General features: G+C 52.3%; 1 protein-coding gene across 1 annotated transcript in view; it reads left to right on the top strand.

Annotated features, from left to right (window-relative positions):
* Positions 1 to 14,817, top strand: part of LOC130392334 (thrombospondin type-1 domain-containing protein 7A) — an 85,527-nt gene that overhangs the window by 38,102 nt on the left and 32,608 nt on the right. Inside the window, exons 13-16 of the mRNA XM_056602828.1 lie at positions 1,606 to 1,811; positions 2,438 to 2,541; positions 5,582 to 5,776; positions 11,220 to 11,519. Of these exons, the coding sequence (XP_056458803.1) occupies positions 1,606 to 1,811; positions 2,438 to 2,541; positions 5,582 to 5,776; positions 11,220 to 11,519 (805 nt within the window). The remainder of the gene's footprint in view (positions 1 to 1,605; positions 1,812 to 2,437; positions 2,542 to 5,581; positions 5,777 to 11,219; positions 11,520 to 14,817) is intronic.

Below are 14,817 nucleotides of genomic sequence, written 5' to 3'. Positions count from 1 at the left end.
GGTAACCATCAACTCCTCATGGAGGACTTGGTTCTGCTGAGATGTGTCTCACGTCTGATTTGGGGTAATGAGGTGTGGACGGTTCAGAACAGGCTGTAGGACACCCTGTGGGCTCTGTCCCCCCTGCTGGGCCGAGCCCACCCACACCCACCCGCCCACACACACAAAGACATTGGCGCAGGCAAGCATGCCCACACACACATACACACAGACACACACCTACACACACACACATAGACATTGGCGCAGGCAAGCATGCACACACACACACACACATACAGCCACACACACTCAACAACACATACCCACAGACACACACGTACACACACACACATAGACATTGGCGCAGACAAGCATGCACACACACACACGCATACTCAAACACATACACACACACACATGGGCGCACGCATACGCACAGACACACAGACACTGCCTGCGTTACTGTTGTCACGCTCAGAGAGGGGGAAGCGAACGGAAAAAATGTCATGTCCCCCGTGAGGTCACTTCTGACGGGCGGCCCTCGCCGCGGCCGGCGAACTCGTCGCCCTAAATTGATTTACTTCGTGAAATCATCATCGTTCACATGTTGACGACCTCCCCCTCCTCTCCTCTCCCATTAATCCCCTCCCCCGCGCGCGGGCGCCATGAAGGCACGGGGCTTAGATTAGATTAGCGCTGATATCTTCACCTCGTTTCGGAGAATTAGCCGCCGCCCGCGCATGCCGGCGCCGGACCGACCGAGGGGTCGGGGGGTGAGCCAGAGACACGCGTCAGGTTTTAATGAACTGTTTGAGGCGGGGGCTGCACGCCCCCCCCCCCCCCCCCCCCCCCATCAGCTGTCAGCCTTCTGCCGCTTAATGAGTGAAACGCTGCTCTGGATGTGGCCCCGGTTACCGTGGTTACCGGCGGGATCACTCGGAGCCTCTTGTTTATGGAAGCCCGCCGATTAGGAGTTCAGCTCGTTATTTTTACGCGGGCGTCTCTCATCTGTCCTCCATGAATCACAATCAAAGGTCTCCGCCGCCGCCGCCGCCGCCGCACGAAGGGCTCGTAAAAAAAAGGGACGTTGTGGTGATTAAATATGAGGGACGGAGTGGGGCGGGTGTGTTATCAAGGCCGGGTGAATCCAGGGGTCGACGGGTACACAGACCGGGGAGAACTAAACCAGTAGACGGAGAGATCCTGAACACACAGTAACCAGTAGACAGGGACATGAGCCTGCTCTGCATGGATGGATGGATGGATGGATGGATGGATGGATGGATGGATGGATGGATGGATGGATCCATGGGTGGATGGATGGATGGATGGATGGATGGATGGATGGATGGATGGATGGATGGATCCATGGGTGGATGGATGGATGATTGAGTAAGTAAGTATTGAGTAAATGTGGACGGATTGATGGAGGGATGGATTAAACAATGGGTGGATGAATGGATGCCTGGATGTATGAATGAATGAATGGATGAATGGAAAAAAGGGTGAATGATGGATGGTGAATGATCAACCATCATCCATCCTCTCTCTCTCTCTCTCTCTCTCTGTCTCTCTGTCTCTCTCTCTCTCTCTCTCTCTCTCTCTCTCTCTCTCTCTCTCTCTCTCTCTCTCTCTCTCTCTCTCTCTCTCTCTCTCTCTCTCTCTCTCTCTCACGCTCTCTCTCTCTCTCTAGCGGTGAGCTCTGTGAAACAGAAGCAGACTCGGAGCCGGCTGGTCATCCAGTTTCCCGCCAACGGAGGCCAGGACTGTCCTGAACCCCTGGAGGAGGAGAGGGACTGTGAGGCCCCCAAGGTCTGCCCCGGCTACAGGTACCGCACGCACACACACACACAAACACACGCACACACGCACGCACACACGTACGCACGTACGCATACACACACACGCAAGCACGCACGCACACACACATACACACGCACATACACACACACACAAACACACACAAATACACACACACACACACACAGACACACAGACAAGCACACAGACACAAACACACACACACACACATACACACACACACACACACACACACACACACACACACACACAAATACACACAAAGACCCGTGCGCACACACTTATCGACACACAAGCACACATGCACAAAGACACGCACGTCAGTCCCACTCGCGCATGTACAAATGCACACACACACACACACCCACACGCAAACACCCACACGCACACACACACACAATTTCATTGTGGTAAGCTAACCCTAACCCTAAGGTTGACTTTAAGAATTTAGGCTGAACTTTAATAAGTTCAGGTTCTGGTCTGCGAGGACGTGACCTTTAGATTCACACATTTTGGAATGTACCGACATAATTGCTGAAGTAGCGCTCTCTATCGGCAAACACAACACGGCTGCATGATCACATCCCAACATCCACGGACAACCCCCCCTAACGCGTATGACCTTTCACCCCAGGTGGAAGACCCACAAGTGGAGGAAGTGCCAGCTGGTGCCCTGGTTCCTGCGTCAGTTCAGCCCAGGGGCCCAGGAGTCCTGCGGCTCGGGGCTTCAGACCAGAGGTACTGGGCCTGCTGAGAACAAGTCCCTCCCCCCAGCCCATCACCATCCCTCAATCACCACTCACAACCCTAACCCCAACCCTAACCCTCCACCACCACTCACAACCCTAACCCCAACCCTAACCCTCCATCACCACTCACAACCCTAACCCTATACCTAACCCTAACCCTCCATCACCACTCACAACCCTAACCCTAACCCTCCATCACCACTCACAACCCCAACCCTAACCCTAACCCTCCACCACCACTCACAACCCTAACCCCAACCCTAACCCTCCATCACCACTCACAACCCTAACCCTATACCTAACCCTAACCCTCCATCACCACTCACAACCCTAACCCTAACCCTCCATCACCACTCACACACCCCGACCTGACACATTTAAAGACCCGCCCGCCTTAACACCAATCCCCCACCTACCTCAAGACCAGCCACCCTGATCCTTCCATCCCCACATCCCAACACCCACCACTCACCAAGCCCTTCAACAACCCTCAACCCTGTTCTTCTGCCTCTTGCTAAAACAATCTCTGTTCAAATCCCACTGCAAAGACTTTTTGTTTCGGACTGCCCATTGAGAGGCCGTTAATATCCTGCGAGGTGGAAATAGGGGAGCCAAGGTGGAGGTGTCCCTCCTGAGATCTCTGAATGTGATCTCTGTTGAGCAGAAGAAACTTTCTCCACCCTTTTTGTCTGCTTCAGAGTCCGGGGCCTGGAAAGTCCAGGCGGAATAATAATTTTCTTAAACAAATCAAATCCTGCTTTATTTGTGGAGCGCTTTCCATGCAAATCAGCAATACAAATGCTTAGCAGTGGATTCAGAACAAGAACAAAGAAATGTGTTTATAAATTGCTCTCATTATCGTTTCCTCTCCCGAAAACATTCAACAAGGTCGACATTATAAGCATTTTTCACATACATATTTTTAGGAATTTCCACGGGAAAAAATCCTTTCTTCCTACACATTTGCAAATTGCGTAGAGCAGAGAGTTCAGAGCTGCCTGTGTGCTCAGTCCCTCGCCCCCGCTCCCTCTACATGTGTGCTGGCAGCAGGTGAGCGTATTAGTCTCAGGGGGCTGTGCGGGGGTCTCTCTCTGCTCAGGAAGCTGAATGGAGAAGCCCTGATCACAGCTGATTCAAACCAAATGAGACGGAAGGCCGTTTCCCTTCTCGCTGAGCACCGCTGCCTCCCTGGCAAACCAGCCGGGAAAAATAGAAGAAATGAGCAACCGGATGTGTGTGTGGTCGGCTTTTAGTCACGCACAGAACCCCAAACAGTTGACACACGCGCGCATCCACATGCACGAACATACTAAGACATGTATGCACACAGACACTAACACACACAAACATACTCAAACTCATACCCATGACACACTATGCAGACACAGACACACACACTATACACACACACACACACACACAACATCCAGGTATCTCAATCTCTCCCACACAAACCGACAAACAAACATGCATGTTGGCACGCACACACAGCAAGAGACAAACACCCACATAAGTCATGGAGCCGACTCAAGGCAAATGGAAGCGCTCCAAACTTGATAGCAGCTCCCGGAGGTGTTAGCTAGCAGTACTAACAGATTGATTTCTGTGTGGCTCCATAATCCCTCACTATGTCTGCTCTGGAGGACAGCCGTACAGCGCCATGAAATATCACAGCAGCACAAGTAATACTGCTCTATTGAGCACACACATGGCAGGGCGCCAGGGCATGGCGAGTGTGTGCGATGTGTATCTGTGCTGTGTGTGTGCGATGTGTATCTGTGGTGTGTGTGTGTCTGAGGTGTGTGATTGTGTATCGGTTGTGTGTGTGTGTGTGTTTGTGTATGCGTGTGAGAGAGGGAGGAGTGTGTGTGTGCGTGTGTCTATGTTGATGTGTGTGTGTGTGTGTGTGTGTAGGTGTATGTGTGTGTGTGTGTGTGTGTGTGTGTGTGTGTGTGTGTGTGTGTGTGTGTGTGTGTGTGTGTGTGTGTGTGTGTGTGTGTGTGTGTGTGTGTGCATGTGTGTGTGTATGGTTGTTTGAGTAAGAGAGAGGTGTGTGTCCGTGTGTGTGTGTGCGTGCACTCGCTTGCGCCTGCCTTGTGTCACTTTGAACCTCCCTGCCAGTCCCACGGGAGCTGACATAATTATATATTTCTGGTCTATTTTTCAGCTTCATTTATTTCCCGGGAGAGTGTTTCTAATGTTCTTCATCTCTCCCTGAAGCCTTGCCTCCTAACGCCACCTCTCTCTGCACACTGCGGAGACCCGGCTGGAATAATAAACAGCTTCCTACGCGCCCAAATATGGCGGGCCAAGTCGGGACGATGAAAAAAAACGAATGAACTGCTCTGACAGCCGTTCAGGAGACACTGCAGTGCATTATGGGTCCTCCATCTTTGAGATGACAAACAACACTCAATCTCTCAATACCGATACATTGTTCATTCTCTGTCTTAGTAAATTGGTCTGTATTGACGGATCTGTGTTAATTGATTCAAGAGATTTGACATGAGGAACTCATCTGCTAAGTACTTGCACGAAACAGACGTTACAAGATACTCTGTGCTTTGATCCACTGAGGTGCCAAACACTGTTTGTTTGCCAAGTAAACTGTTGCTAAGTACTTCAATAGAGGAAGTAGCAATCCTGTTCGTGGCTCTGGCCAAACGGCCCCGTTCCCCCCAGTGTGAACAGTCTTCCTGCAGGGGCCCCTGGAGCAGCTCTCCTGGCTGATGTGTGTCTGAATGAACCCTGATGAACGTGTCTCTTAAATGCTTCAATGGTAATAAACACTAAAGCTAATTGAAATTCATCATTCGTTTAGCGGATAATTGACCTTCGCTTGATGGCTGCATCGTAACGCCGCTAAATTACTCTCTCCCCCTCGTCTCCCCCCCTGTTTCCCGCCCTCCCTCCGCCTCCTCCTCGTCTCCCCCCCCCCCCCTCCCCCCCGCCCTACCTCCCCGTCCCCCGCCCTCCCTCCGTCTCCCCCTTCCCCCTCGTCTCCCCCGTCTCCCCCTCTCCTCCCCCAGCGGTGTCGTGCCGGCGTCTGGACGGGGCGGCGGCGGAGCTGGCCGAGTGTCTGCTGCAGGCGCGCTCCATGCCCCCGGCCACCCAGCGCTGTGTGATCCCCTGCCAGGACGACTGCCAGCTCACCAGCTGGTCCAAGTTCACCCCCTGCTCCGCCGACTGCGTGGGGGTCCGCACCCGCAAGAGGGCCCTGATCGGTGAGTGGGGGGCGGCGACATGCCCTTTGGGCGTCCATAAGCAGGATACCCCTTGCCCCTGTTTCTCTCTCTCCGTCACCCTATTTCTCGTCCCCCTGCCTCTCTGTCTCTCATTCTTCTCTTTCTTTTCTTTTCTTTTCCCTCTCTCTGCCAATTTCTCTCTCTCTCCCTCTCTCTCTCTCTCTCTCTCTCTCTCTCTCTCTCTCTCTCTCTCTCTCTCTCTCTCTCTCTCTCTCTCTCTCTCTCTCTCTCTCTCTATCTCTCTCCCCACTCTCTACTATGTATCTTTCTCTCTCTCTCTTTATCTCCCATTATCTCTCGTTCTCTCTCTCTCCATCACTTGTTCTCCCCCTCTCTCCCTGATCGTCGAGTTCGGAACACGTCGCTGCTCAGGGGGAAAGGGAGCAGGGGGGGGGCTTTGGTCTCCCCACCAAATGGTTCTGGGTTCAAACCCCTAACTCGTGGGCGTCCATGAGATAGATGCCCCTGACCCTTACCTAATCATTAATGACATGGATCTGAAACGCATTGCTTGTGACTTTGGGTATAAGGGTCTGGTTTGATTCTTAGGTGTTCTCTGGCTGAGCAAGGCATCAATCCTCTTACTGTTCAAGAAACAGTGTTCGCTCTGCACGACAGACACCACCCTAGTGTGTGTGTGTGTGTGTGTGTGCTGTTTGTTTATGTGTATCAGTGTGTGTGTGTGTGTACATGGATACGTATGAGGCAAACACGGTGTGTGATTGTTTTTTAAGTGCACTACAGAGCTTATCAGAGAAAGCAATTTATAAAATTCAGTCCATTAGGCAGTCGGTCCATTAAAAAACCTTTAATCTGTGCTGATGAAACCGCCACCGCCGCCGCTACGCGGGGATGATTGATCACAAGACACGCCGCTGTCACGCGTGACGGCAGAAGCCACGAACACCGACGCTGTTCGGCCGGTAAGCGTTATTAAAAATGAATCGTGTCGTTTGGTGTCGGAGATCTGATGGGAAGTTAAGACAACAGGAAACAGGAAGTGGCGAGCGTCCTAAGGAGCACGGGTGACTGGGTGTCCTGTGATTGGCTGTCCTGTCGCTCTCTGGTGTCCATATCGCTGATGGACGCGGACCCAAGTCTCCGATAATTGACCCTGATCATCTTCTTCACTCCTTCATCTTTAGATGGCCGAGAGAGAATCGGAGAGGGAGAGAGAGATATAGAGAGAGGGGTGGAGAGATAGAGCGAGAGGGAGAGGAAGAGAGAAAGAGGGAGGAAGGGAGGGAGGGAGAAAGAGGGAGAGTGGGAGGGAGAGAGAAAAGAGGAGAGAGGAAGAGGGAGGGAGCGAGACAGACAGACAGACACACACAGACAGACAAAGAAGGAGGGAGGGAGAGAGGGAGGATGAGAGAGAGGGAGAGGGAGGTAGACAGGCTATCAACATAGCGCTAATGAAATGATGAAATATGGTAAAATAGCTCGGAGTTGATGTTGCAGTTGATTCCAGGAGATATTCATAGATTCATGTTCATGTCCCTCAATGCAATAATCCAGCTCAATGAAGGATATTTATGAGTGTGGGAAAATCACATTTCCATTGCCAATATATGAAAATTGAAATCAATGAATTAGGTACAGAATTAAGGGACATAATACTATATGATATAGACAAGAATGCAAAACGATAGTTAGGTTATTCTAACTCTTGTTCTATGATTGTAGGCGTAGCCGTCTAGGATTCGCCTTATGGGCTTGTCCCATTGGTGCATAGTTGAAAATGTTCAACTATGCACCAATCAATGTGCACAGCACCGTGTATATAAGGCGGCGCATCCTCCACGCTATTCTTTCAGCATTTGGAGGGTAAAGCAGGTGGGAAACTAGACGGCTACGCCTACAATCATAGAACTACAGTTATAATATCATAACTGTCGTTCTATTTCGTGTAGGCTATGCCGTCTAGGCTTTGCCTTATGGGCTAAGGTGAAGCTGCGAGCGGAGCCCAATCAATGTACTCCTGCTGGAACCCAGTCAAAAAACTTAAGTCACCAGGGCACATAAGACTCAAAAAAGCAGAGCATGTGCAAAACACAACAGCTTAATAAAAAACGAATTACTCCTAGATCAAGCTAGGCGATGATCAAGAGAAAAAGTGAGTCTGCAAAGACTCGGCCCCAATCGTCCTTCATGGAATCCATGAAAAGTGAAGGGAAAAACCAGAGTAATACGGTTTCCATTAGGTCCGCTACCACTGGGGGCGGAGCTACGGATTTCGACGCTCCAACAAGGAGCTTCTCTCGTCCGTTACTTATTAAAAAAACGGCGGGAGTGCCATACTGGCAGACAAAACCAACTCATCAGTCGGCGAGCCAATAGGAACCTCTCTAGTCCGCTTTCCACTCTAAAAACGGCAGGAGAGAAATACTGGCAGTCAAGTCCAACTCGCCATACGGCGAGAGGAATTTCAAGGATGCCGCTTAAAAGAACATGCCTCCATTCTTAAGCCGTAGAAGGGGCACCGGACTCCAACACAGAGTTGCCGAGTGAGCCCCTGGACATGTCTAACATGTAAAAACGGACAAAGGGGCCGGGGGGAGACCAGGACGCAGCCGCGCAAATGTCTTCCCCCGGAACGCCTCTGAGTAGAGTCGTTGAAGCGGCCATGCCCCGTGTCGAGTGAGCCTTAACGGCCAATGGTGGCGCTAAGCCCTGCCGAGCGTAGGCTAAGCAAACACCCTCACATATCCAGCGAGAAAACCGCTGTTTAGAGAGAGCGCGGCCCCTGCTAGCGTCGCTATAACACACAAACAACTGTTGTGTGGAGCGGAACACGGAAAAGCGTTCTCAGTGGGGGAGAGCCATATGGCCCTCTGGATCATGGTGGAACATGATGGCCCACGCCATGGCCCACGCCATCCGCCGGAACGGCTATCGGCTGGCAGAGCTAAAGGATGGCGCTGGAGAAGCGGGAAACCGTCAGCCATCTCGCGGCCTCCTCGGGGCCGTAAGCCTCCCTGCCAGCCGACAAGGAGACCAGGGCAGAGGAGAGCAGGGCGATGTTGTTTACCGCCGCCGCAGATTGCGAGGCACAGACGAACACCCTGTCCGTCAGGCCGGTAATCTGCTTCTGAAGGCGGTCGGGGGGCAGCGGCTTCTCGTTAGGACGCCACCCGGTGCCCAGAGAGAGAAGCGCTGCTAGGGAAGGCTCCAGGCGAGGGATCCCCCTCGCCTGAGTATCAGCCCACCCTGCCACGTTGGTGAAGTCAGTGAAAGCCCTCACCGGGGCCTTCAGTGGTGAAAAGGGGCTAAACCGGTGGGAACAGGGGGCACTGGGCAGCCGGCCGGGAGGAAGACAGGGTGCGAAAACACTCGCCCTGCATGTCATCCGACATGGGGGCGAGAGGCGGGGTTAGCATAGGGCTTGATGGCCGCCGCCCCACCCGTGATCTCGCTGAAGAGATCGGCCATCCGGCGCGGTCTCTCCCTCGGGACGACAGTGGCTTCGGTGGAAGCCCCGGAGCGGGAGAACTCGGACGCAGAACCAGGAAAGACGTCGTCTGAGGCCCTGCAAAGGGCCCGCCAGCTCTTATAGGAGCCCTCCCCAGTGGCCCTGAAAAGGGCCGTTGGACCGTGGCCTCGCCCACGCCGCTGCCACCGGTCATCTTAGGGTTGGAAGTCATATCTTCGTTAATCAGTACAAATCGCTGCAAGAAAAGGGTGGATGGGCGGCGGTTTGCGCCGCCTTATATACACGGTGCCGTGTGAAATGTGGGCGGTGCCCACGTTGATTGGTGCATAGTTTACATTTTTAAGTGCGCGTAAGCACGCGCACGGGACAAGCACATAAGGCGAAGCCTAGACGGCGTAGCCTACATGAAATAGAACCAGAGTAACATCTACAAATATATGTACATGCAGTGTCAATCTCCAGCGAAAACTCAGAAGGAACTATTTACAAAGCGCTGATTCATTGTGTTCATTTTGTCTTGGCTACCAAAACAGTGTTAGGATGCAGCATGCTATCGCTATCAGCTGTTAGCATGGTGTAGCGGTGAAGTCAACACCCTGTGTGTCGGTGTTAATTAAACACAGCAGACGTAGCTGTCACTTCTCCCACCGGGCTGTGTGGCGGTAATATATCACATGACACTCAGAGTCCACACAGAGACAGCAGCCCTGCGAAGACCACAGAAACATCCGGAGTAACACAAAACAGTCCGATCCAGGAGCCTGCTTGCCCGTCATATCAATTCAAGCTGATTGGACGAGAGCAATCAGGACATGGGTACCATTGGCAGGGGCTTGTTGGAGGGAGGGGTGAGGAAGGAGGGTGAGGCATGTCTGCTGCTGGTTTTGGGGGGGGGGGGGGGGGGGGGGGCGGAAGGTTTGAATGTGCCTCTTGAGGCTGCCGGCATCAACACACACGCACGCACGCACGCACACACGCTCAACACAAACTGATGAGTCACCTCCTCCTCCTTAGAATGCCCTCTTTATGCCCTCTGTAACTCTCTCTCTCTGTCGCTCTCTCTGTCACTCTCTCTCTCTCTGTCACTCGCTCTCTTACCCTATTTTCCCCTCCCTTCCCCTCTCTCTGTCTGTCACCCTATCTCTCGCCCCTCTGCCTCTCTCTCTCTCTCTCTCTCTCTCTCTCTCTCTCTCTCTCTCTCTCTCTCTCTCTCTCTCTCTCTCGCTGTCTCTCTATCTCTCTCCTCCCGCCTATCAGTCTCCCATTCTTCTCACTTTTCTTGCTCTTAACTTTTCTTCTCCTTGTCTCTCATTCTCTCTCTCTCTCCATCACTAATTCTCCCCCTCTCTCCCGCTATCTCCCTCCTTCATCTCTTCCTCTCTTTCTCCTAATGTTTCTCCTTATCTCTATCCCCAATTATCTCTCTGCCTCCCCATCTCTTCCTCTCTCTCCCCCTTCTCCTAAATGTCCCTCTCTCACCTCACTCCCCACTCTCTCACCTGTGTCTCTAACGTCTCTCTCTCCTCCTTTCTCTCCCCCCTTTCTATCCCGTCTCCTGAATGTCTCTCTCCCCCCCTCCCTCTCCCCCGTCTCCGTAACCTCTCTCCCCCGTCTCCCTGACGTCCCCTTAACCTCCCTCTCTCCCATCTCTACCCTCTCTCCCCTGTCTCCTTAACCTCTCCCCCCCTGTCCCTCGCTCCCAGTCTCTCTAACCTCTTTCCCCCCCCCTGACTCCCCCGTCTCCCTAACCTCTCCCCTTCTGTCCCTCTCTCCCCGTCTCCCAAACCTCTCCCCCCCCCCCCCTGACTCCCACGTCTCCCTAACCTCTCCCCCCCTGTCCCTCTCTCCCTGTCTCCCTAACCTCCCTCCCCCCCCCCCCCTGACTCCCCCGTCTCCCTAACCTCTCCCCCCCTGTCCCTCTCTCCCCGTCTCCCTAACCTCTCCCCCCCCTGACTCCCCCGTCTCCCTAACCTCTCCCCCTCTGTCCCCCAGGCCGCAGTAAGAAGAAGGACCGCTGTAAGAACGGGCAGATGTACCCGCTGAGCGAGACGCAGTACTGCCCGTGTGACAAGTACAACGCCCAGCCAGTGGGGGAGTGGTCCGACTGCATCCTGGCGGGCGCGGTGGCGGGGGCGGGGGCGGCGGTGGGGGCGGGGGGCCGCCCTGAGAGGCTGCCGGGCCTCAGGGTGCAGGCGGAGGTCCGGGAGTGCGGTCAGGGCTACCGCTACCAGGCCATGGTGTGCTACGACCAGGACGGACGGCTGGTCGAGACGTCACGCTGTAACAGCCACGGTGGGTGGAGCGCCTGTGTGGGGGGGGCGTCTCGCCAGGAGTGTCTGTCTGTGTGGTGTGTGTGCGTGTGTGTGTGTGTGGGTGTGGGTGTGGGTGTGGCTTTTTGGTTCTGTGTGTGTGTGGGTGTGTGTGTGTGTGTGTGTGTGTGTGTGTGTGTGTGTGTGTGTGTGTGTGTGTGTGTGTGTGTGTGTGTGTGTGTGTGTGTGTGTGTTTGTGTGTTTGTTTCTCTTTCACTCTGTGTATCTGTGTCTCTAGCCATGTGTTTGTGTGTGTGTGTGTGTGTGTGTGTGTGTGTGTGTGTGTGTGTGTGTGTGTGGGTGTGGGTGTGGGTGTGGGTGTGGGTGTGGCTTTTTGGTTCTGTGTGTGTGTGGGTGTGTGTGTGTGTGTGTGTGTGTGTGTGTGTGTGTGTGTGTGTGTTTGTGTGTTTGTTTCTCTTTCACTCTGTGTATCTGTGTCTCTAGCCATGTGTTTGTGTGTGTGTGTGTGTGTGTGTGTGTGTGTGTGTGTGTGTGTGTGTGTGTGTGTGTGTGTGTGTGTGTGTGTGTGTGTGTGTGTGTGTGTGTGTGTGTGTGTGTGTGTGTTGGTGTATGTGTGCTTTTGTGTGTATGTGTGTGTGGCTGTGGTTATTTGTGTATGTGTGCACCTGAGTGTGTGTTCGTCCCTCTTTCACTCTTTGTACAAGTCTCTCTTTATGTTTGAGTGTGTTAGTGTGTGGGTTCGTCTATGCGTGTGTGCGGGTGTGTGTGTGTCTCTGCGCGTCTGCCCGCGCGTGTGTGTATGTGTGTGCGTGTGCAGTCCCCCTCAGCTCGTGTCTGATAAGGGGGCATTATCTGAGTGTTGTACTGATAGATTTGAACTGCGAGCAGCAATCTGGAGATCTGAGACAAATCTGAGGGCACACAGTGATGGACAGCTGAAGGCTAAACTGCCACAATCATAAGGTTCCCACCTTCAAATATCATCCAATCAAAAGCTAACCTGTTACAAAATAAGATTCTTTAAGATAAAAAGCCCATTTCAGGTCTCAAATCAATCTACAAATCAGTGTGTGTGTGTGTGTGTTGGATCCTGGACAGTGTATGGTGGCAGGGCTGTGTTGAGATACATGGGTGAGGGGGCTGTTCTTCAAGGACGCTCTATGAATCCCAAAGACCACAGGTAGACTGTGGACATTGGGGTTTCGAGCTCTGAACAATCGGCAGGTGGTCAACTCCCTTTACCACTACACCATCCTGCCTTGATAAATACTTGATAAATACATTCACATTTACCATTAGGGCATTTAGCAGACGCTTTTATCGTCTGCTAAGCAACAATATATCGCTGTCGGTACAGTAAGGATGTTCGTAGAAACAAGTGCCAAGCACTAACAATCGCTAGGTTAACCCATTCCCCGTAAACAACAAAGCTAGGCTTTGATGCTACACAATGCTATGTACTATATTTAAGTGCAAGGACGTACAACATACAACAATAGGATCCTAGTTTGAACCAAAGGGAACCAAAGGCTTTTAGGTGCTGAGCAAACTTTCAAGTGAACTTCTGAAGAATGAAGTGGTGTGTGGCGTGAACGCAGCCCAGCCCAGCTGCTTTCGTGCTGAGGCAGACCTGTGACAATGAACACCAACAGATGACATTAACATTTATATTGCAAGGCCTCAGACACCAACACTTAAGGGCTCCTGCCCGCCTGCAGCTACACTCTGACACCCTTTCCTTAGCGAGTGATTCGACTTCATCTTAATTCCTGGTGTCTGACGGGTGTCCCGGTTCAGCCATCGCGCTCCGCTGGGATCCCTAATGAGGCAGACCTCAGACCAGCCTTTGAGTTCATCCAATCCTACACAGCACTTTAATACAATGATTGGTTGAATGGTTCTAGCGACATGGTATCTAGACCCAATCATATTTGGGAGAAGAACTCCCCGGGACAGCGATAAATTGAAGAAATCACATCATTGCTAATGCAAAAATCTGCAATGGGGGCTGATGGATGAAGCCAACAGCTCAGCCCAGCCAATCAATCGACCCCTTCCACGTGAAGCTTAGGCAATCAACACGACCCCAAACGGCCCCTTTGTGGTAAAAAGGAATGCACCAACATTAGCCTCAGAATGTTGTGCAACAGCAACCGAGATCGCAGTGTTTAAAATGTCTGTGAAATCGCAGGGAGATATGCTACCATTTATTCCAGTATCATCAGAGAAAAAATCATCTTTCTTTGTCCATGGAAAGCCGCCAGCCAGCTGAGACCAGAGAGTGGCTTGTGACTCTGAGCCTGAAAACATCCAACGTTTCCACAGAGCTGGATGGAGCCGATCCGTCCTAATCATTTGTCTCTGAGATGCGACCACCTTATCTGGGGAACATTTGAGGCAAGGAGTCGGGGTTGCAAAAAAACATTGATGAAAGCGCAGCGGAAATGGAATATGGAATGATAGTTTCTGTGAATATATCGGGAGGGTGCATGTGAGTACACAGACGAGGTGCATATTAAAACATGGCCGCCGACAACCTCCGTGTGAGTCATGCAATGGTTAATCCGGGCGTGGGTGTGACAGGCTGGCATCCAAAGTGCCTGTGTGTGTGTCTGTATGTGTATGTGTGTGTGTCTGTATCTAATTGTTTTTTGTGTATGTGTTCGTGAATGTGTGTGTGTGTGTGTGTGTGTGTGTGTGTGTGTGTGTGTGTGTGTGTGTGTGTGTGTGTGTGTGTGTGTGTGTGTGTGTGTGTGTGTGTGTGTGTGTGTGTGTGTCTGTGCGTATTTATGTGTGTCTGTGGTTGTGTGTGCGTCCATGTGTGTGCGTGCGTGCGTGTGTGTGTGTCTGCGTGCTCATCTTCCCCTGGAAGCTATGAGTGACATCGAAACCTTGGAAAATTCTGGAATGTTCTACGGGGGTGTCGGGTGAAGTAACAACAGAAAGCCGTACCTCGTAGAACGACGAGGTGAACAGCAGACAGAGAAAAATCTCAAACGCATCACGCAAATCTCTCGCACCTCCCTCCCCCCTGCTGTGTTCTCCCCTCTCTCCCTCTCGCTCTCTCTCCGTCCACCTTCCATCTCCTCATCTCTCTCTCTCTCTCTCTCTCTCTCTCTCTCTCTCTCTCTCTCTCTCTCTCTCTCTCTCTCTCTCTCTCTCTCTCTCTCCATCTCCTCATCTCTCTCTCTCTCTCTCTCTCTCTCTCTCTCTCTCTCTCTCTCTCTCTCTCTCTCTCTCTCTCTCTCTCTCTCTCTCTCTCTCTCTCTCTCTCTCTCTCTCAATCCACCTCCCATCTCCTCATCTCTCCCCCGCTAATC

This window comes from Gadus chalcogrammus, chromosome 11 (genome assembly GCF_026213295.1).
Source record: "Gadus chalcogrammus isolate NIFS_2021 chromosome 11, NIFS_Gcha_1.0, whole genome shotgun sequence".
NCBI classification, from domain to species: Eukaryota; Metazoa; Chordata; class Actinopteri; order Gadiformes; family Gadidae; genus Gadus; species Gadus chalcogrammus.
Note: the sequence above shows the minus strand (reverse complement) of the source record. Positions and strands in the feature narration are given on the sequence as shown.